The sequence below is a fragment of the Calonectris borealis genome, chromosome 4 (assembly GCF_964195595.1).
Source record: "Calonectris borealis chromosome 4, bCalBor7.hap1.2, whole genome shotgun sequence".
NCBI classification, from domain to species: domain Eukaryota; kingdom Metazoa; phylum Chordata; class Aves; order Procellariiformes; family Procellariidae; genus Calonectris; species Calonectris borealis.
The window spans coordinates 11990973-12012460 of record NC_134315.1 but is presented as its reverse complement, the minus strand read 5'-3'; the positions used below and the strand labels follow the sequence as shown (position 1 = coordinate 12012460).

Below are 21488 nucleotides of genomic sequence, written 5' to 3'. Positions count from 1 at the left end.
AGGGCAGTTTCTTTAAATGAATTTTAGTTCCATGTTAAATAACTGAAGAAAGGGACCTTAGTGCACAGCTGCTGCATCTGATCAAACTTCCATTGCTAGGGATTTGGAAAAAGCCGGATTTGCCTCTATCGGTACCGTGGCAGTACTCAAGTAAGGGTGCATCGACATTGGACATATTAGAAGTAACAACTAAAAGGAGGTTCCGATATAGATCATCAGTTATGAAAAAATAGGCACATGCGAACCATGTCACATCATCCTCAGCAATAAGGACATCGTCGCTTATATGGGTCTCCAAATGTTTTTAGCCACGGAGTAACTCGCGGACTCAGAAGAGTTTAATTTCTTTAACTATCATTATAAAGTCAGATCAGAAAAGAGGGGTCGGTCGTGTGACCCAAACCGTTAATTCGTTGCCTGCATCTTCCCGGGAGCTGCAGTTTGGGGGAACCTGAGCTGTGAAGTGCACCCGGCAGGTCCCCTTCAGCGTGTCCTCTTCATTATACTATCCTTGCAATAGCCTCGATAATTGTTTTTTTTTTTCCCAGAGCAAGGGCACCCTGTGAGACTCCTCTTGCTACTTGACACTAATTCGAGACCGATTCAAAAGCGAGAGAAGAGGTCAAACAACGCTCCCAGATCATGGCAACCGTGAGAAAACTTCACACAGCCGCTGAAGCCGCTTTCCAGGGTTCGGCTGGCGCAGGGACTGCCTTGGCACCGGCCCCCGGCCGCGTTACACCCGCCGACGGTCCCTGCAACGGCACTTTCCCGGCTGGGAAGTAAATCACAGCGGCGGCTTTGAGCCGCGGGGCTCCCGCTTGCGCTCGGGTCTCCTCGGCGGGCTGGCCCACGCATCTGCACGGAGGTTCGTTGCACATCTCTATTAATTGCCCACGGAAAGACAAATGGAAGAAGAGTGGGAAAAGCCGAAACACCTATCGCTTTTTTTCCCACTGGGAAAAGTTGGCTGTTTTCGCACGCACGCACGGTGAATTTCGTAATGCCACGATTGTGTTTTTAACCTTTATTTTTAAAATAAAAACCATCGATGCACTCCATGCAGTATCTTTCGTTTGATACTGCCTAGTAGTAACTTAGTAACTGTATTGAAAAGGCATGCATTTCAGCTTTCTGAAAAGGTTTATTTCCAACCTTTGAATATAAAGCGTGTGAACTTGGAAACCAAAGGACGACAAATGCGTTTGGAAATCTATGAAAAAAAAAAAAAACACTTCTTTACTCTAGGATAGCAGATAAAATTGTCCCACGAGATTTCGGGGGGCGGGGTTAGCACAAGAAATATGAGAGGCAGTTTGTCTTGTTCTGCAAAAACATCAGACGAGCCACAGTTTGAGAACCAGTTAGCACAAAAAGTGTGAAAGAGCGCTTGGTTTTTTTCGGGAGGGGCAAAAAAATTCAGAGAAGCCACAGTTTAAGAACCAGATCTGAGGAAAGGTGTCTACATTTTGATAATGTCAAAGATGGGGAGAAGTTAATGTGAGGGACAGTAGAGATGGAGAGGTTCAGATAGAGGAGCACATCGCGGCCTTCGCTTTTATCAAGCTGTATTAAAAGTGACTCGGTTCACGGTACAGCGACGGCCACGGCGCTGGGGCAGACGCGGGGACACAGTCCCCGTGGGCTGAGGCAGAGCATCGACTCCCCTGAAAAACGGGCATGGGATAATTTGGGAGGGAGGGAGGGAGAGAGGGAGGGAAGGAGGCAGAACACATCCCGGTTTCTTTGGTGGCTCCGTGTTATGTCCTCCGTCCTGACCAGAGAAAAAGCGCTGCAAGAGCAAGGGCGGGCTGGCAGCGCCCTTTCAAGCTTTAACAACGTGTCGGCGGCCCACGGACACGGGTGGGGGGATCCCGGGCGGCCCCTCCGTGGGCCGGCGGGCGGCTGCCGCCGTCTGTGGCGAAAGTGGACACCCGACTGACACGGCGGGGGCATAAATAACATCGGGACAGCCCCCGGCAAGAGGAAGGTCGGGGGCCGGGGGGAGAGGCTATACGTCCCCGTCCACCAGGCTGAAGTGTTTGCCCGGCCCGGGGAGGCAGAGGTAGGGGATGGCGCTGCCAGGGTAGAGCAGGGGGAAGGGCAGCGGCAGCAAGCAGCGGCTGAGCAGGGTGCTGTCCTTGTAAAGGGCCGGGAAAGAGAGAGCCGCGGAGGCGGCGGGGGGCGGCGGCTCCCCGGGGGGCTCCGCCGGCCCCGGCCCCGGCCCCGGGCCCTCGGGCTCGGCCGACATCTGTCTCTTGAGCTTGTTGCGGCGGTTCTGGAACCAGATCTTCACCTGGGTCTCGGTGAGGTGCAGCGAGGCGGCCAGCCCGGCCCTCTCTGAGCTGCTCAGGTAGCGCTTCACGTCGAAGGTGGACTCCAGCTGGAAGACCTGGCTCTTGGAGAAGATGGTCCGCGTCTTCTTTCTGCCGCCCGCCGCCGGCGACCTGCCGCTCTCCCCGCCGCAGCCCCCGGCCTCCCGCGGCGGCGGCTGCCGGGGGCCGCGCAGCCCCTCCGCGCGGAGCGGGGAGCCCACGCCGCTGCCCTCGGCCTCCGGGCGGAGGCCACGGCTCGTCCCCTCCGCCCGGAGCCGGCCGGGCTCGTTGCCTGCAACGGCAAAGCACAGCATCAGCCCCCCGCCGCCGCCCGCGCCCCCGCCCCGCATGCAGGCACGGCACGGCTGAGCGCTAGGGAGCGGGGCCGAGGCCGGGGGGGTGGGGGATAGAATGGGGAGGGGGTTGTCGAGAGCTGGCCACGGCCCCCCCCCCACCCTGCAGAGGGGAGAAGCGTGAGGGGTTTCCAGCACGGATCTAAGGAAATCTCTCTGCCAGCCGTATGACAGAGCATACAGGCTCCTGGGCAGGGGACAAATAACCAAGGAGGCCGAGAAGGGGGTGTGGAAAAGCCCCTGGAAGCAGGTTGGTGCGTGTGCGTGTGCCGGTGGCATCTCCTCCCGTCCGTCCGCGGAGCCTCGGTTCCTCCTCCGGCTGCGTGAGCGCCGCGGCTGCGTGTGCGTGTGTGTATGCATGTATGTCTGCGTGTACGTGTGCGCGGTCCCGGCCCGGCCGCGCTGGGGAGGCCCAGGGCAGACCCCCGCCGGGGGCCGGGCTGCGGGCCGGGCCCGGGCCACCGCCTGGGTGGGGGCCGGGCTGCGACCCGACGTGCGAGACAGCCTGAGGCGGGCTGCCGGCTCTGTACCCGAGTTGCTGGAGCCTTTACTGGGGTCTTGCTCCGCAGGCCCCTCTTCCTCCTCTTCCTCCTCCTCCGGCAGTGCGCAGCGGGCTCTGCCCGGCTCCCGGGCCGGGCGGCGGGGGCCGGACTGCAGGATGCTGTCGATGCTGAAGGCCGGCGGCGCGGCTGGAGCCGGCGGTGGGGCTCGGCGGCCGCCCCCGAGCTGCACCATGGCGCGCCGAGCCGAGCCGAGCCGTGCCGCAGGACTGGCTGCGGCGGGAGGGCGGCAGCGGCAGCCGGGGCGGAGGGAAGGATGGGCCGGGGGGAGGGAGGAGGGGTCGAGGCGGCGGAGGGAGGGGACGGAGCTAAAGGGAGCCAAAGGACTGAGGACGGGGGAGGGAGAGAGGGAGGGGAGGCGGCAGGGAAGAGAGGGAGGGAAAAAGGAGAAGGAGCAGGAGCTGGAGGGAAGCGGGGAGGAAGGGATGGGGGGGACACACCGAGGTGCCCCTTTATTCGCTGCCAGTAAGGTGCGCCCCTAAAGATGACCGGGCAGCCGGGGCAGGGCAGGGCTGTCTGTCCTCCTGCCCAGGCCCTTCACTGCTCAGGGGGGAGGCAGAGCCGGGCCCAAGTGAGCCCACAGGAAAGGGGAAGAGAAGGTGGGATGGCAGGAGGGAGATCTCTGGAGTGAAGAAGGACGGAGGGAGGGGGTTGGAAACGAGAGCAGGGGAATGGAGTGGAGTGCGACAAGGAAAGGCAGTGATGGCAGTGAGAGAGGGCAGGAGGGAAAGGGGAAGCTGGGAGTCGGCGAAACCCTTCCGTGTGTTTGTACAGCGCCTGACACGACCCCCGGCAGTCTGCTGAGGGCATTTGCTGCAGATTACCCATGCCGTTGTAAGGGGATGGGGAAGAGTAATTCATACCTTCCACCTGCAGACCCTCAGGCCGAGTATGCAGAGTTTCCCTTGAAAGAAAGGGAACTCCATTCCTCCCGAGGAGCCCCGTGGTGTCAGGCCACCCCGAAATCCACCCCCCGCGGGTCTGCAGAGCTCTTCTGTAGTTTTCAAGAGCTAAAAGTTGTATGAGATCCTGCACTGAGTACGGGAATGGTGAGAAAGTGCTGGCTGGTGTGCGTGTGAGTACATCCAAAGTGTGCCTTTTAGAGGATGGAGAAGCCCTCGCCTGTGCTGTGGGAGGTGCTGGGGGACTTGGGGAAGGATCGGTGTGTTTCTGTATTATCTGGAGAACTTTTGCTCCCCACCACCTACCAGCACTGCAAGGTTTTAAAAACCGTTTGCGCGGCTCAAGGCAGGGCGTCCAGCTACATTAGAGGTGGCATCAGTTGTTGATCGCAGGGAACCCTCTCTTCCCCTGCGCCCTTGTGTAAAGCTAGGGAAATGTTTCCAACCGGCTTTTAAGAGGCCTTTTAGTCCGAATCTCGAGGTTTCCATCACGAAAACTGCTGAGGGCAAGCGGGAAAGAGTTGACAATGGAAGTGCTGACAGGCTCTTAAATATTGTGATGCCAGAGATTCCGTGAGCTAAAATCAGGGCATCTTAAGGCTTTGGACTGCGTTAATCTTTAACGCACTGGTACTTGAGAGAGCAGGTTTCAGTTCTTTTTCATGAAAACTTGTTTCACATTTCTCCAGACGTCTGCTGGAGAGCTGTACATTTTCCACCAGGCGAAAAAAATATTATATATATCCGTCTTCCATCAACGCGATTATTGGCCAAACGCCCAATTCGTTGCATTTGTCTTGCAATCTCCTGTACAAAGGGGGTGGTTCTGATGGAGCGAAATGTCCCATTAAGAGAGAGCGATAGGGCGAGAGAGGGGACAGGGAACAGTGCGAAAAAGCAGCTGAAAAGACAAATTAAGAAATTCCGTGTGAGGTGGTAAAACTTGGAGCATGGGGGACTTGGATGCCATGTTGGGTCGGTCTTTGCCCCTGCACTCCTGTCTCGGCCTCCCTTCCCGCTGTCTGTGAGTAAGGCACGTCCCAAGCGCTCACATCTGTTCTTGCTGAAACCATTTCCCTTTTAGTCCTGCAAAAATCCATCTTAAAAAGCAAACGCGTTGATTCAGTGTGCTTTCCTAGAAGACATTTTCTTGGAAGAAAAAGGAAAACTTGAAGAAGGCAGAAAATAAGAAGGAAATTGAAGAAGGAGACATAAGTTTTATCTCCTGATTTTTTTCACCGCGGGCCCCTCCGCCCCCCGAGCAGTTCAAGCCCGGCCCTGGGAGACCCGGTCCAGTAACAGCCCGCCTGGAAAGGTCTGTCCTCCTTTCCCAGCCCCATTTGGCCGCTTCACAAAACCGATTTTTTTTTTCCCTGACAAACTCTGTGCAGTGAGGGAGCACACCACGGTGCCGGATCTCCCCAGCCGCTGAGGCACGTTGGAAGCAATTCAATTCGACTGGCAACAAGAGGATGGGGGGCTCCAGGGTTCCCCCTGCAGCGAGTCCTACAAGCCAGATCCCTACCGGGCTCCTCATGCCCTCTGCTAGGGTCCCTCTTATCTTCAGGGGGAGTAAAGACTTGGCTCCGCATGCCAACAGGTAGAGCCGTATCCTGCAAAACCCAGACGACGCCTGCAAACTGCACCCCCGCGGAGGGAGCGCTCTGCAGCGGGGCTGCCGCGGGAGAGGGCAGAGAAGCCCCCTGGACCGGCTCCAGGCCCTCAGCAAACCCCTCCGAGCCCCGGCCCGCCCGCATTTGGTCCCGAGCTGTTGTGGGGGAGCGTTGTCCAAGGGGGCGAGAGACCTTGCCAAAAGTCAGAGGCTTTTCCGAGTGACTGGTTCCCAGGGCGTGGGGAGCGCAGCCCCGGGCGGAGGCTGGGCAGAGAGCGGCCGCGGGTTAGGGGCGGCTTTGGCCGGAGTCTCCGCTTTCTGCGAGGATCAGCTGCCCGGGGCTGAGCCAGCAAAGGGGGTCTCGCTGCCCAAGGGGGGTCCAAGGCGGCTCGTCCTCCGCAGCACTGCTCCGCACAATCGCAATTCACTCCCCAGGCTCCGAAAGGCCGTCGGACAAGGTGCTGAATCACTCCGTTTAAAAGCAATATTTTTTCTTACAATAGCTAGACATCTTCCGACAGTGGTACTTTTTAATCCCGCTCTTTATTTGTATTTTATCTGGGAGGAATCTTGTCGTCTGGGACGTGTCGTGACACGGAGGCCGGTACTGCACAGCGGCAGCACAGGAAGGGCGAACGTTTTTCTTTGAATAATATATTCCTGTATTAGAAGCTAACATCATGCTGAATGGAAACGTTTTACCTGGGAAAGCTTTTTACCAGAAATCACCCGGCACACATATCTTTATTTCCATTTTAGCTCAGAGCACAAAAAGTCTCCTGCTCTAAATCTAAATCTGATGGAAATGAAATCTGATTAGATTCTAGAGAAACGCCACAGAGTCCGGTTTTGCTTGGCTTAGGGAATCGGGCTTGTTTTATCCCCCGATGTACTCGAGGGTAAAATAGGCCCTCTCTCGATTTCAGGTCCCCTTGCAAATAAGACCCTGATAATTGCGGTCACACTGGCACCTTGCAGAGGTTTTTAAGCCGTCCCGCTGCTCTCCCGGGACACAGCCCGGGCGGGTGGGTCCAAGCCCTGCCTGAAAAGTTCATCAAAATAACCAGGCGGCTTTGGCTACCTCAGCGCTGCAGGTCCCTAAAATAAACTTGACTTTGCGTTTCAGCAGCAGCTGGGTGTAAACTGCCGACGGCCGCTGCGGTCTCCCCGCTCCCGGCGGGGCCCCGCCGCCGCGCCCCGGGCGCAGGAAGCGGTTCGGGGCAGCGGGGACATCCCTCGCCTGCGCCGGGCATCTCGGGCAGGGAGGGAGGGGAAAGAAAAAGGTTTCCCTAGCTGGAAAGCAACTCTCCCTGGAGTCCCGCAGGAAGGCAGTTACAAGTGTCACACATAAACAGGCTTTTCGGGGGAGTTGGGAGCGCCAAGCTGACTCCTTCATCCCAGAGGTGCGGGACACAGGCGGATCTGGCTCTGCTGTGACCCTGGGACAGAGCATCCCTTTTCGAACCCTTTTGTTTCCCTCTGAGGCCGCTTCAAAGTTCTTAGCTAAATTGCCTTCCTGCAACCTCTGCACTTGATACGAGAGGCATGCGGTAAAATCCTAGAGGGGATTTCCGAATAAAGCAAGTAATTCTCGGCTGTTCAATAGACTGGAACAGCTAAAGAGAGAAGAGCAGAGAAGGAAAGGAAAGGAAAGGAAAGGAAAGGAAAGGAAAGGAAAGGAAAGGAAAGGAAAGGAAAGGAAAGGAAAGGAAAGGAAAGGAAAGGAAAGGAAAGGAAAGGAAAGGAAAGGAAAGGAAAGGAAAGGAAAGGAAAGGAAAGGAAAGGAAAGGAAAGGAAAGGAAAGGAAAGGAAAGGAAAGGAAAGGAAAGGAAAGGAAATAAAGCTTTAAATTTTAGGCGCACATCTAGATTTTCATGAATATCTTTTTTAATAGACATTCATGTATCTCACTACATAGAAATTAAAACGTAGGATCCGTAAGAAGAGTTGAGAAACCCAGGATAGTTAAATGAAGCATTAAGAAATCCGACGCAAAGTTACATTCATTGGGAATGGGGCGGGAAATGTAAGAAAATTGCCTGGATCTAATTTGAGACTGAGAGCACTAAATACCGCGAGTCCGCTGAAGTCTGGAGCGAGTCTCCCTCCGATCGATGGTGAGAGCGGGGCGCGCACCCCGCCCGGCTGACATGTTCGCAGGGGGCAGAGACAGACTGTTCCAAGATAATGCAGTATAAAAGAAAAAAAAAAAATCGATCCAAATATATTGTTCAACAGTGGAGCCAGCGCGCACCTATGAGATTTATCAAGCATTGATTTGCATGAATATTTTAGACCCATGCCTACGAGAAAAGTTATAGGCCATCTTAAGCCGGTGAGCAATGTACCATTTGCAAAGTAGCCATTTAACAAGGTGCTTTTCAGCATATCGATCATTTTCATTTAAAGTGTAATTAATAATAACATCTTACGGCAGCTACACCCGGAATTTATTTCAGAAGGTCAGTTCAGATAGCATTTTGATTTTCTTTTGGTTTGCTAAAAAAAAAAAAAAAATCTTTTCACTAATTATTTTTATTAGCGTCCAATAAACACAAGTTATCTTTGTGAGTAGTCTGGCAAGGTTTTCCTTTGCCTCGCCTCTGGAGTGCCATCTAGCTAAGCTGTTGTAGCAACATTCATTAAATAAATGTCAACAGACAAGGATTTATGCTGCATAATAATATTACAGCTGTAGTATAACTGGATTTATTTTAAAGCTATTCTGAGGTTGCTTTGATCTATAAAGCAGCAACGTATGTCTCTATATGCCGCAAAAAGCCTTTGCGAAACTACTTTGAGCTTTACAGTCCGCCAACATTTTTCTTATAGCAGAAGAAGCACAAAGCGTGACTCTTACCTCTTTGGTTTGTTTAATAAAAATATACACAGGGAAGAAAACTGCGAGGAATCTGCTGTCCTGATTTGAGGGGTGGGCCTGGGTTTCTTTTTTTTGGGGGGGGTTTGCCTGTTTTGAAATCTTCAATTCACATGCATCAGGGACTACGTCTTCTGCTAGCTGTTTCTCTGCATCCTGCAGAAATTTCTTGCCATCAGGTACAATGAAAACCGTCATTAAAAAAAGCTACGAGGTAAAGAAACCTGAGGTGTGTATGTTCCTACTTTCAGCACATACTTTTAATAAGCCACTGGAAAGCACTTTCTGCATGTACAAAATAAGGCATAAGTAAGCACTTTTTCTTAGATGAATTCACGTCTTGCACCTTTTTAATATTTTACTATGGTCATAAGTTACAAATACAGTGTATGAAAAAAAATCTGTTTATTGATATAATCAGCACGTCTTTAAAAAACAAACAAACTAATGTCAAAACACATTTTAAAAATCCGATTGATCATTTAGCTCTGCCAGTTCCTTAACTTCAAGAAAAGAATATTTAGTAGAATCAGAAGAATAATAATCTCATATGTTACTCCAAAGAAAAGGCATGTGGAGAGTGGCAGGCGTGTTAAGTTTCGCGTTGGATTACAATCTACTCTGATATGACTGTAGTGACTCAGGATTTTACTCCAGTAAGTAACACTGGGAGATCTGGGGAGCTGGATATGGCGGGGGAAACGGTCTGGCCGCTTTCTTCCAGGGGTAGCCAGGCTCCGAACGGTATCAAATCAAGTGTTTGCTCCCCGAAGAAGAAACATCGCCCCAAGTCACCTCCTCTGCGCATGAAAAGGCTGATGTCCACCCCAGCCGCTCCCCCCGCGGCCCGCGGGTCCCGTCCGGAGCACCGGCACCCCCAACCCCGCCGCTTCCCAGTCCTTCTTACACTCCTCGGGGACCAGGCTTTAGAAGTTTTCGCCCCAAACTCTGGTGTTTGACGGATATGCAAAGAAAAACAGCTGGCGAAGATCTCCCGGATTGAGACGAGGGATTTTAGAGCAGTTGAAAAAAAAAAAAAACAGCTCCCAGAAACGGGGCTCAGGTCGAAACAAGCATCCCGGCAAGTGAGCACTTTTCTCAGGAACCCGGTATATATATATATTTATTTCATTCTCGAGTGGTTTTGAAGCTTTCAGCGTCCTGACTTCAGCTGTGCAGGCTGATGCCCAGAGCCGTGTTTCAGGCCAAAGAGGGGAAAAAAAAAAAAAAAAAAAGCGGTGGAGAGGTTATAATCCGCCCCTGACCCTTCTTCTCAGGTTTCGTATCAAAGCCGAAGCTCCGCCGCATCTCGCCGATCGATTTCGTAACAAGAAACCGTGAGATTGCTCCAAATATAATGCAAAGCATAGGAAATAGTAAAAATTAAATGGCTCTTCCTTCACTGGGCACAGGTCCGCATGCACACACCCCAGCAGATCCAGGACCCGGCTTTCCCTGCGGGGACACCGAGTACTCCGAGCTGGTCGGTTCAATTACATCTGATTATGCCCTAAAACGTACGATCAAAGCTTGACCTTCCACCAAGGCTGAGTTTTATAAGGTCATTTCCCCCTTAATATTCGGAAAAATAAATTCAAACCTTTAGAAACAATGATGGACACGATATTCATTTTAGCAGTGGGTAGAGAGGGGGAAACAAAACAGTTATTAAAGGAAAAAAAATAGCTTGGCATGCATAATATTTCATATAATATCACATTACAGGTTAGCTTGCATAACTAGCCATACAACTCCCCAGTCTGTCGCCATCTGATTATTTTTCTTTCCTTCCTTTTTAATTGCCAGTGCGAACTATTAATCGATTACACAAACCGATCCCGTAAGAGACAGACAAGCCGAGGAGCGTTTTCCTCAGCCTCCCCAGGAGACGGAAATAAGCGGCAAACCCATTGGTAAAACACAGTATGTTGAATTATATATATATATATATTTAACCGTGTATTTTAGCCGATAGTCTATCAGGGAAATAAAACGAAAACAAAGAAACTAAATCCTCACAGCTCGGACTTCAGCGGGGCGAATTCATTCCAATAATTTGCCTTCAAGTTGTTTCAAATCAAAAAGCCAGCATCGAGAAGGACCAGGGGGCATCAGCACATGCTTGGGTATCGATCGTATGAAAATGAGAGTAACAATGGAGCGGGGCGGGGGGGATCTGTACGAATTAAGTGGCTAAAACAAAGGGCCCTGGAGAAGCTGCTGGAGGCGGGGACCCGCAGGGCCCCCCGCTCTGCACGGAAAGCAGCCGGGGCAGCGGGGAAAACGAAAGGTTCCCGCGGCAGGGGCGCTGGCCCGGGGCAGCGGAGGACCCGGGGAAGGTCCCTTGGCCCTCGGGGGGCCCGAGGCTTCGCCGTCCGTGGGACGGGGGCAGTGGGGCCGGGAAGATCCTCCGGCCCCGGCCCCTCCGTACATTCGTCTCACGCTCGGCAGCTCTGGGGGGGGGCGGGGGGAAGAGGCTGGGGGGCTGCTGCCCCCCGGAAAACGCCAGTCTGTGTCACCCCGGGGCCGAGGCGGCGGTGAGGGCTTTGCCGCTGCCACGGGGCTGCATTTTCTTTGGATGCGCGGCGGGGGGAGCCCCGCCGACCCGCTCGCGGCTCATGGCGGGGTCCTCGTAGTCCTTTCGGTTCCCTCCGGCTGCTGCGCGTCGCTCCGAGTCAACCCCAAAAGTAAGTTTATTGCACGTTTAAAAAAAAAAAAAAAAGTCAAAAAGCAGAAAATCAAGAAACGTGTAAGTTGGAAATAAAAAGTCCGGGGAGGAAGAGGGGTGGAGCTGGAAGCCGGGGGAGGGGGCGAGGGGGCCGCGGTCCCGGCCCAGGTGGGCGCTCAGACGAGTCCTGTCATCTGCGAGCGTAGGAAAGGGAGGGAGGCGGCGGGGAAGGTGCCCAGGGGGTAGCTGACGCCGCTGGAGAAGCCCACCAAGGGGGGCGACATGTGGGGCAGGGTGAAGCCCAAGGCGCTGGCCGGCGAGTTCTCGTGGTACAAAATGGGGACCCGCACTATCCTTTGGGCGGCGTGGGAGAGGTTGGCCGCCTCCAGGTCGGCGGCCAGCTGCCGCTTCCACTTGTTGCGGCGGTTCTGGAACCAGATCTTCACCTGGGTCTCGGTGAGGTGCAGCGAGGCGGCCAGCCCGGCCCGCTCCGAGCTGCTCAGGTAGCGCTTCACGTCGAAGGTGGACTCCAGCTGGAAGACCTGGCTGCGGCTGAACACCGTGCGCGTCTTCTTCTTGCGGCCGGCGGCGCGTTGCTCCGGCTCTCCCGGCTCCTCGCCGCGCTCCTCCTCCTCCTCGCGGCCGCCCGGCCCCGGCCGCCCGCCCGCCGGGCCCCGCGCCGCCGCCCGCCCGCCGCCGCCCGCCCGCTCCGCCGGCTCCTCGGGCAGCTCGGGCGAGTCCCGGTCGCTGGCTGCGGAGAGAGGCAGAGGGCTGGGAGGTGGGGCCGCTCTGGGGAGCGGGGGGAGAAGAGCATCGCCCGGCCGGCCGCTGACCCAGAGGGAGCGCCGGCCCCTCGCCCCGCTCCCCGGGAGAGCAAATAGCGCGGCTGCGGAGAGAGCGAGGCCGGGGTGCCGGGGTCGCCCGACGGGCGAGGAGCCTGGGCAAAGGTGCCTACCGCTGCTCCGTCTCCCGTGATAAACTCGTTTGTGGGTATATACACACACGCGCACGCATACTTATATAGAAACACAGAAATTATATTCCATGTATATATACATATACTCGTCTACGTACATACTCACATATGTGCGTATGTGTATACACATCTAAGTGTACGCACGTACCTAAACGCACGCATATATATACATAACACAAATATACTTTTAGATATATGTTTAGTAGACATACAAGCGTACATGTATATGTATACACACACGCATATATGCATAGAAATATATCTACTTTTTCATATGTGGAGGTACACATGTGAACACGTGTGTACTGATATTTACACACACACGTGTATACATTTACACATATGTGTACACATATATACTTACAAGTACATATGTAAGTATATTGGTGTGTGTAAGGGGGCTGAGTATAGCAGTGCGTATGTGTATATAAAGGGAAGCAAGAAGGAAATATTTTCATTTCACGTTATTCTGAATTTGATAATCCAAATGGACCGGGTCAGCTACTCTAATAGTGGGACATTGCCTCTCAGCATGTCTCCGTGAAGTTTCCAGTACTGTGCTTTCCATTTGCAATTTTAAAGGGCAAAAAAAATATTTCCTACTCTTTATAGAAGAGAGGGGGAAAAAAAGAAAAGAAAAAGAAGGGAGAAAAACAAGGCCGTTGTTTGGGGAGTCGTTTTCTGCTTCTAGATGTACATTTGAGAGAAATTAAAAATATTAATAAACTCATCACTGTAAAAAGAAACTCTTTGGATTACAAATCACGCCTCTTTTCCTTATTGAGCAATCGTGCGAACTCTACAGGCTCGTATAGAACCAGAGATGCGCCGAGGGACAATATTTTTTCTATCAGAATAAAAATAACCACTGATCGCAGCCCGTAAACTTTTTCAGATGTTAATTTCTGTCCCTGAACCCAGGCTTTTCCTCCAGCGCCCTTTCCAGCGGGACCCCCGCCGTGACAGGCCGCTGCCCGCCCCCGCCGCGCGGCGCGGAGCCGCGATGCGGGAGGAGGGAAGCGGGACCAGCTCTGTGGGAAGGGGCGGCCGGGGCGCAGGGGCCCGAGCCCAGCTGCTCCCCCGGCTTTCCAAATCTCCGCTGCGCTGCTAGGCTTGCTGGGGCGTCAAAACAGCCAGACCCCCTCTTAAAAAAAAGAAAATAAAGAAAACGGGATAGCGGGGGAAAAAGAGAAAGAAAAAAATCCCCGAGCAAGCGAACAACCCCTGTTTACATTTTGGGCGGCGGGGCGGAGGCTCCAGGTGTCTGACACGCCGTGAGCATTTCCGGAGATTTGCCCCGGGCGGCCGAAAGCGGGGAGGCAGGGCGAGGGCTGCGGCGGGCACTCCGCGCATCCCCCTCCGCGCCTGCCCCTAGGGGCCGCGGCGGGACCGGACCCCCCCGGGGGGAGCAGAGACACCCCCCCAGCCCCAGCCGGACCCGGCGATTAAGGGTAGGGAAAGGCGACTTACTGTCGGGGCTGGCGCAGCCCAGGAAAGCGGCGTGCGCTCGGCGGTACCAGCCGACGGCGGCGTCGCGGAGCGGGCAGCCCGGGGCGCCGAGGCGCAGCGGGGAGCGCGGCCCGCAGCGCGGACCCCCGCGGCCGCCGCCGCCGCCCGCCGCCGCCCGCCGCGCCCCGCCGCCCGCCGTGCCCTCGGTGCCCAGCAGGTCCTCGATGAAGAAGGACGAGACGCGGGCAGAGGTGGAGCCGGCGTTTTCCGTGGCTTCGTCCGGCATCGTCGGAGAGAGCTGCGGGAGGGGGGTCCCGGCTCCGCCGGCGGCTGGCTCCTCGGCTCCCCGCTGCCCCGCGGCCGCCTCCTGCCTCTGCCTAGCCCCGTGGATGCTCTCCTGGTATAAAAGGGTTTTTTTCCGGAGTAATCATTTCAGATCGCGGTTTGCCATCATTTCCTGCAAGCTAGGAGGGGAGGGGGGAGGGGGAGGAGGGGAAGGGAACGGGGAAGGAAGGGAAAAAAAAAGCAACCCGACAACCCATCGGAGGCGCCAGATTCTGCGCGAAAACGATAATAACGAAATAAAAATGTCATGCGAGTTAAACGCCGGACACGAGAGGGGGAATCCTGCGATTGGAGGAGCGCCGCGGCAAATGGGATTTCCGCAGGGGAAGCGCAGGGCGCGGAGCGCGGCGGGGCCGGGTGCTGCCGGTGCCTGGGCGTGCGTGTGTGTGCGTGCATGCGTGTGTGTATGTGTGTGCGTGTGTGCAGTGCGGGGTGTGCGTGTGCGTGCGCCGCCCCGGGGCTGCCACTCACGAGCTCCTTATTTAGGTCAATTAGGGAGCAAATCCCGGCGCGGCGGGAGCGGCGGTGCCGGCCCCGCCACACGGGCCGCCGCCGGGGGGGCTTGGCTGCTCCACGTCCCGGCCCTCCCATTGGCTGCAGCGGGCTCAGCGGGCAGCCCAGCCAGCCAATCCCCTCCGCGGACATCACAGTTATATTAATATCATTAATAATAATCAACCCCCCACTACCCCCCACCGAGCGCTTTCATGTCTGCGGCGACGGCGATGGACGGAGGAGATGCGCCCTCCGCCGCCCGCAGAGCCCGCACCGGCCCCGCGGGCTGCCGGCGGAGAGGTGAGGTATTGCCCCGCCTGGAGCCCCCGGGTTGGGGCACCTGAACCTGGGGGGGCGGCGGAGGGACATCGGCCCCCGTAAGCTGGCAACGTCCGCGGACGCGGACTGTCCCGCTGGTGGAGGGGAGGGTGCCCGGCACGGGAGGGCGGGGGACCCTCGTCTACAAGGTCTCCCGAGGCCCGGTTGGTGACATTTAACCTTTTCCTTTATATATATATATGCATATACATATATGTGCATATTTTTATATATGCATATTATGTCTGTATAGTTTGTTTAGAAAGAAAACCAGCCCCCGCACATCGAAGACGGGGTCGCCCGCGACTCCCCGTCTCCCGCCGCTCCGGGCAGAGGGGCAGCGGCGATGCGCTGCCCGCTCTAGCACCCAGCCCACGGCCTCTGGCGTTACCCCTCCGCAGCCCGACCTTTTCATTATTATTCCTAGCGTAATTCCACTTCATGGAAAGCCACAAAGCCACCCTCTGCCTGCCCCCTTTTTCCGAGCCTTCTAGATCCGCCCGCTTCGGGACAGGGAACCCCAGCAACCCACAAAACTCTCCCTCGCTGCGGGGCGCCGGGGGAGGAGAGTTATCCTCTGCCTTTTCCCTTGGGACCAGGCGAGCCGGGTTTGTAGAGGGACGAGTCGATCCAGAGTGTACGTCAGAGACCCGTGGAGGTTTGGGTGAGTACACAGATGTCCTTGAGATGTTCACCTGCAGGACAGCTCTCTCCTCCTGCTCTGGGCTGCCTCCTCTGTCGGGATATCCCGACTTGTTCCCCTTTACGGTATTCCTGGACAAGCACCCCTTTCCCAAGCCCCGCCTCCCTCTCCCGCTCTTGAACGGGGGCACCGGTTACAGCCCGGCGGGAGTGTCCGGCGGGGCCGGGGCGCAGCCGGATGCGGAGCCGGCCTGCCCGGCACGGAGCGGTCCCGCTCCCTTTCCCGGGGTGGCAGTGTGGACCTTTGAGGGCCTATTTAGGAAAGAAGGGAAAAAAAAAAAAAAAAAAAGGAAGAAAAAAAGGGAATAATTCCACCTTCAAAAACTCCAGAAAATATGCCAGCAGAGCTCTGAAATGAACTCTGGAAAAGCAGGAATAGACAGGGACACGTTCGGCTTTCTGTTCTACCTAGGCAGAGACCGAGAGCAGTCTGGTGAACTGTAAACCGGGCGAAAGTGCTTTGTCACTTGTAGCACAGGAGTGATGTTAACGAACATTGCTTTTATGCTCTGCGCATCTTGGTGCGTGCTGCTGGATAGGAAATATGAGTTTGACCGATATGTCTTAAGCACCCATAAACTGTCAGATCTGTTTGACTGGCAGACTCAGAAAATATATGTGTGCTTTCCGGAATAAAGAGAAAAATGTGGACCCTGGTTACTTCTATACATTTTATACACAATGTGCAAACGATATGCATGTACCATATTTTATAATGTGTTCCTATAGTGTGGTCATGCAACTTATGTAATATTATCTGTTTTCCACTTAGAAATAGTATAATGAATTCAATAAGAGTAAATTTGCTCTTGCTTTTTTTCCCGCCGTATTTCTTTAGCAAACGTATAACCGTTTGGTGTGCAATAATGCTGAACTGTGTTTGTGAAAAGTCATGTATACTCAGACATATTCCTGAAACACAAAATCAGGATGAATATAATTCCATAGCTGCAAATACAACACTTGTACATACACGTCCGTGTGGTGTATGGAGTATTTTTTTAAGCTTTAGTTATGTTTACGTAGCTTTTACATTGCTATAGTGACAATACTACTAACACTTTGTGCTTAATGCTCTTTGTGCTTATTATGATGATGAGGAGAAAAGGGCGTGTGTTTACTGGATGTCTCCCTGCAGCCACCCAGCAGGGCTCCGTGTAGGCAGCAGAAAAAGCAGCCAGTGACGGTATTTTCGTAATTTAATGTCAGAATGACATCCTGGGCCCCTGCCCTAACTCCTTTCGGTGTTACTTGCCCGGGGGTAACGCGGGGCGGGGGGGTCCCCTTGTGCCGAGGGCATTGTCATCACCCCGGGCTAACCCCCCCGTCGGGCAAGGGCCGTGCCGCCCTTGGGGCTCAGGGTGGCCGCGGCGAGGCAGGACCTCTCCCACAGCCACCTCTTTGCGGCACGGTAAACCTTTATTTTTTGCAGACTGCGGAGTGGAGAGGCTTTCCCTGGTCAGCAAGATCCTGCCTGCCTCCGGCAGTCAGAAGGGATTCCCCGTGTTTTCGACAGGGGTGGCTTTGAGACCAGATTTAGACTATAGGTGGCGGGCCCCTTCTTTTTTTCATCACTGGCTCTGTTTCTCTCCCAGGTACATGTTTTTCTCCGAGGCTTTGGAGACCTCCAGATCCGGGGCAGCGTCGGGAGGTGCAGGACGGTTGCGGCCTGCGGCCCCGGCGCCGCTGCCGGTGGGGTCTCTCCTGCTGAGCCGTCCTGGCTCTCGGTCCGTGCCCATCACTGGCATGGGATGCCCGTGGGATACCCTCCCATCACCATCTCCGGCGGCTCCTGAGCCTTTGGCAGGGTTCGCTCGACGTGGGTGCAGAGCACGGCCGGCTGCCACACAGGGGGCAGGGAGGAGTGGGGATTTGGGATCGGGCTCCGGAGGCAATCAGCAGACGGGGGGGCCGAAAACGTGTATGTGAGTGTGACAAGTGCCTCAAGTGAGCCACGGTGCTGCCAGGCCGGCCGCTCCCGCCGCTGCCCTCCCGCACGAACTGGAGCGGGCCTGCCTACAATGTGAATGCAATTACCCCGCTGGTATTTGGTGTCTCCCCTTGCTCTCCCCCCACCAGCACTGCCTCGATGTGTCGTAAAATAGAAACGAAATGAAAGACAGGCTTTAGCGCTCGCTACCTAACCTCTGCTCCTCTCTGCTTTTAAGGGCCCGCGGTACGTTCGGAGCCCGGGTCTTTGCAGGAGGCGTTTAACCCCCACCGCTGCGGGCAGAGATGGCTTTCTGGGAAGGGGAATCGTCTCTCCCTTCTCCATGCTGAACAGATCGCTCAGCTCCTGTCACCCTCCTAACAGACCAGACGGCAGCGCTGCGGGTAAGGAAATTCTTGGCCAACATCTGCCTCTGGTTGATATATTGAGACATATATATGTATGTATATACTTAAAAATAAAAATAGTTTTTCTGCCAGGTTCGGTTTAGCTATAAAAATAAAACAAATAAAGACCTATTCGCATCTTCAGTAAACTGTCAGGAGCCACCAAAACGCAAAAGCAGATACAAGGATGCAAAAGCAGCGTTTTTTGGGTCCAACGCTCCTTTAGAGGAGCCGAGGTGGTGGTGGGATGGTTTGGATGCCTACTTTAAAAAAACGTTGAAGATCAACTAGAAAATGGTTGCTCTGCTTCTAAAGCGCTGTGTAACATCTTCTTCCTCCTCCTCCCGTGGAGTGCTGGGGGAAGGGGGTCCGCTCAGCTCCCGGGGGAGCCGCCCAAACCACCTCCCGTCCCTGCATGGAGGTCGCCAGGTCTCTGCTTCGGCTCCACCGCCCTCAAAAAGTTGCGGATGCAGAGCAGGACCCCGAGGAGGGGGGTCACCCCCCTCTGCGCCCTGCTGGGACAAGCGGAGGGGGCGTTTCAGAAGGGTGTCCTGGCCAGCCCTCCTCCTTCCCCCCTCCCCCCCCCCGGGTGGGGGTCCTGTGCGCATCTCACGGGGATACCCCATTTTGGGTGGCCTTCCCAGCAGGGAACCCGCAAAGGACAAGGCAGTGGGAACCCCTTTTTTCCTGCAGGTAGAAAACACTAAAATCCTTCAAATGTGGGTTAAATAGCACTTAAGTGCAGCAACACTTTGTGGAATTCCTTTCTGAATTTGCAGTAAATTTTAAGGGGTCCCCGAAGATGGGGAAACAGAGAAGCTGATAATGATGGTTTGGGTTTTTTTCAATAAATTGTCTCTATAAACCCAACCCTACCGAATTCTTCACCATCAGTGATACTGGCAGAGAACTTTTCCCCTTTCAAGGACGCTGCACAACCCATGCTGACTCCCATGAATGTATTCATTATTCACAGATAATCACTAAGTGCTTTGGATGGAAACTTCCAGCCCGTAGCATGTCCTGACTGTCCGTGATGCCTATTTATCGCTCGTTATAGATGTCGTACAATTGGAAGCATGAATTGCTTCGCTTAAGTGCTGTTTCCTTGCGAAGTGAGGGGTATTTTAACCCATGATAAATTATCAAACTGGGGAATATCCTTGGGTACGTGAATATATTAACGAAGAAAACACTTCGAGAATGATTTTGGGGGATATCTATTCCCATGTGTTAAAATCCCAGAGCCCTTTCAGAAATATTTATTAATTGTCTGACTGGAGACAGGGAGAGAGGGAGAAAATAGATCATCAGCAAATTATGTGATATCTTAAAAAAAAGGCAGTCCCTACTGACAAGAGCTAACAATTATAATACAGTCCTGTTTTGAAGTGACTTTTCCAGAAAGATCTTTGGCATTGATTTCCTTACACAATTTTAACATGACTTTTTTTTGTATGTACAGTGAGAGAATGCATGGTTTTATTGGTACTGGTTAGGGTCAGCCACAGGAGAATTATGGAGATCATGTGAAATAGGTGCCAATAAAGCTTTTATTATTGTTATACAGACAAAAGAGCATTATGGAAAAAGATCCTTACCAGACCTAACCGTGGATATTTTGTTCTGTTAACAATCAAGTTGGAAAATACAGAGACAGAGTAAAAAAAAGTGACTTTTCAGAGCTATTGAACATTAACTTATTATCCATAAGACTTTTGGAATTATTTTCCCTCAAAAAATGGAGGTCTCCTGAAATGAAACACTGTACACAGCTCTTGATTTTGCCTAAAACAAAAGATTCAGGGAAAAAAAAATATTGCACTGTCACAACAGAATATTACTGTTTACATTTTGAAATAACACTTATCATTTGATTTTTGTGTTATGCAATATAAGAAAATCAAACTATTTTTTAATTAACAAAGTAGACTTTATCTCTGCTTTGTGTGTACCTACAGTGTGAATCTGAAGATTTTCTGCCAGAGTTTGAAGTTGAGGATTCTGAAGTAAAATGTCATTAAAATGCTGTTGTCCTTCCCTCATCCAGTCTTGAAGGGTTTTAGTGGAGTATTAAACCATTGTCAAGGACTGTAACGAACTTCCCCATGTGTTTATACATTGGATTCTTAGATCAAACTTCAAAAACAGTTGGAGCTTAGTGAATTGAGTAAAAACTCATACCTTCTTAAATCTGATTGACTCAGGAGTTTTAGATTAATTCCAGGACAGAGCCAAATTCAATCAAAGAAAGTATTAAGAACTTACAGTACAAAACATCCTTTGTATTTTTACAGTTGTGTAAAAGGAAAATTGGTGCATAGATCAAAGTTAGCCCCCAAATAACATTAACATTGGGGTAAAAATTACACTAGCTTTTGCGCTTTGATAGTCAAATGCTTCAAACTGTGTGTATTCTAAGGGAAAGATTTAAGACAACTAGTGAAAATTACATGGACCTTTATTACATAAAAAAATCGCCTGTATTTGTTAGTTACATTAATAAGAAGCAAGTGAGCTCTGCATAGATAGAAAACAGAAAGCATCTCCCTTCCACTGACTTGTAATTCATTTATCATAAAAAAGGACAACATATCAAGCTTTAAAACTGCCATTAGATCAAGGAAACTATTTTTCATTGTCATGTGAAAATTATAGTTTTGCAAATCATATCTGAGTGAGGCATATAGATTTCCTCCCAAAAAACCTCTATCACCAATGATATATATACAAATGTAAAACCATGAATTTTTGAGTCAGTTCAGAAATAATCTTTATAGAAATCAATGAGTAGTTAGAGCTTATGTGAGTCATTAAAATCTGGGGATGAATGTAATTTTCAAATGGTTCTGTAATGTATTATAAATGGTTTTGCAATGCTCCAGCATATGTGGAGATACATATCTGGAGATATATACAGTTACATACATATGAATATGTTTATTACGATACACAAAAATTACATTTTCACATAGCATGAAAGTAGTGTTGAAATGCCTTTAGAAAGGACTGGACCTAGTCAAAATTAATATTGTAATGAACTCAGATCCTAATGTAAATCCATGGAAACCCCAAATGCATTCACTTTCTTGTTCTGAATTATTTTGTTATCAAGTCTGATTAGTCCTAGAAAACCCTGAAGCAGTAGGAAGGCTGGGTCAAGCACTGAGTGAACTCGGTGGTAAAGCTCTGTTTGCTTTCTCTCGGCAAGCGGCACTGAGATGTGCTATCTTCCCCCGGATCTCAGTGGGGCTCAGCAGGAAACCCAGCCATATCAGCTCCTTCTCATAAGATTCCCCTTTGACTTCACAAACTCCTTGAGTTGTGTTAGGACAGTGCGAGTCAGTTCCCACAGTAATTCCTCATGAAACCTAAACACTGCGGCCCACATTCTGCCCTTGCGAGGACATGAGAAGTCAACCTAGAAATTTACACAGGCCTCTGGCTATGAATAATAAAATCTACACTGCAGTTATGTGAAATTGGAGCAATAAGTGGACTTGCTGCAGGAAAATTTCTGTATCACGCTTGGTAAATCCATGTCTTACCCAGAGGAAGCTAAAGTCTTGATTTGAATG

General features: G+C 52.5%; 2 protein-coding genes across 2 annotated transcripts; both read right to left on the bottom strand.

The window, feature by feature from the left end:
* Positions 1–2011: 2011 nt before the first annotated feature.
* Positions 2012–3403, bottom strand: LOC142082410 (uncharacterized). The gene is made up of 2 exons (XM_075150522.1): positions 3199–3403; positions 2012–2607 (listed from the first exon to the last, which is right to left on the bottom strand). The coding sequence occupies exons 1-2, from the start codon at positions 3401–3403 to the stop codon at positions 2012–2014; spliced, it is 801 nt and encodes a 266-aa protein (XP_075006623.1).
* Positions 3404–11305: 7902 nt separating this feature from the next.
* Positions 11306–13999, bottom strand: LOC142082408 (homeobox protein HMX1). The gene is made up of 2 exons (XM_075150521.1): positions 13735–13999; positions 11306–12039 (listed from the first exon to the last, which is right to left on the bottom strand). Exons 1-2 carry the CDS (start codon positions 13997–13999, stop codon positions 11465–11467), a joined length of 840 nt encoding a protein of 279 aa, XP_075006622.1. The 3' UTR covers positions 11306–11464.
* Between the last annotated feature and the right edge of the window lie 7489 nt (positions 14000–21488).

Coding starts and splice junctions, on each gene's coding strand:
- LOC142082410 (XM_075150522.1), bottom strand. CDS start 3,403: ATGGTGCAGCTCGGGGGCGGCCGCCGAGCCCCACCGCCGGCTCCAGCC. Junction 2,608..3,198: donor TAAAGGCTCCAGCAACTCGG/GTACAGAGCCGG, acceptor TTGCCGTTGCAG/GCAACGAGCCCGGCCGGCTC.
- LOC142082408 (XM_075150521.1), bottom strand. CDS start 13,999: ATGCCGGACGAAGCCACGGAAAACGCCGGCTCCACCTCTGCCCGCGTC. Junction 12,040..13,734: donor GGGCTGCGCCAGCCCCGACA/GTAAGTCGCCTT, acceptor CTCTCTCCGCAG/CCAGCGACCGGGACTCGCCC.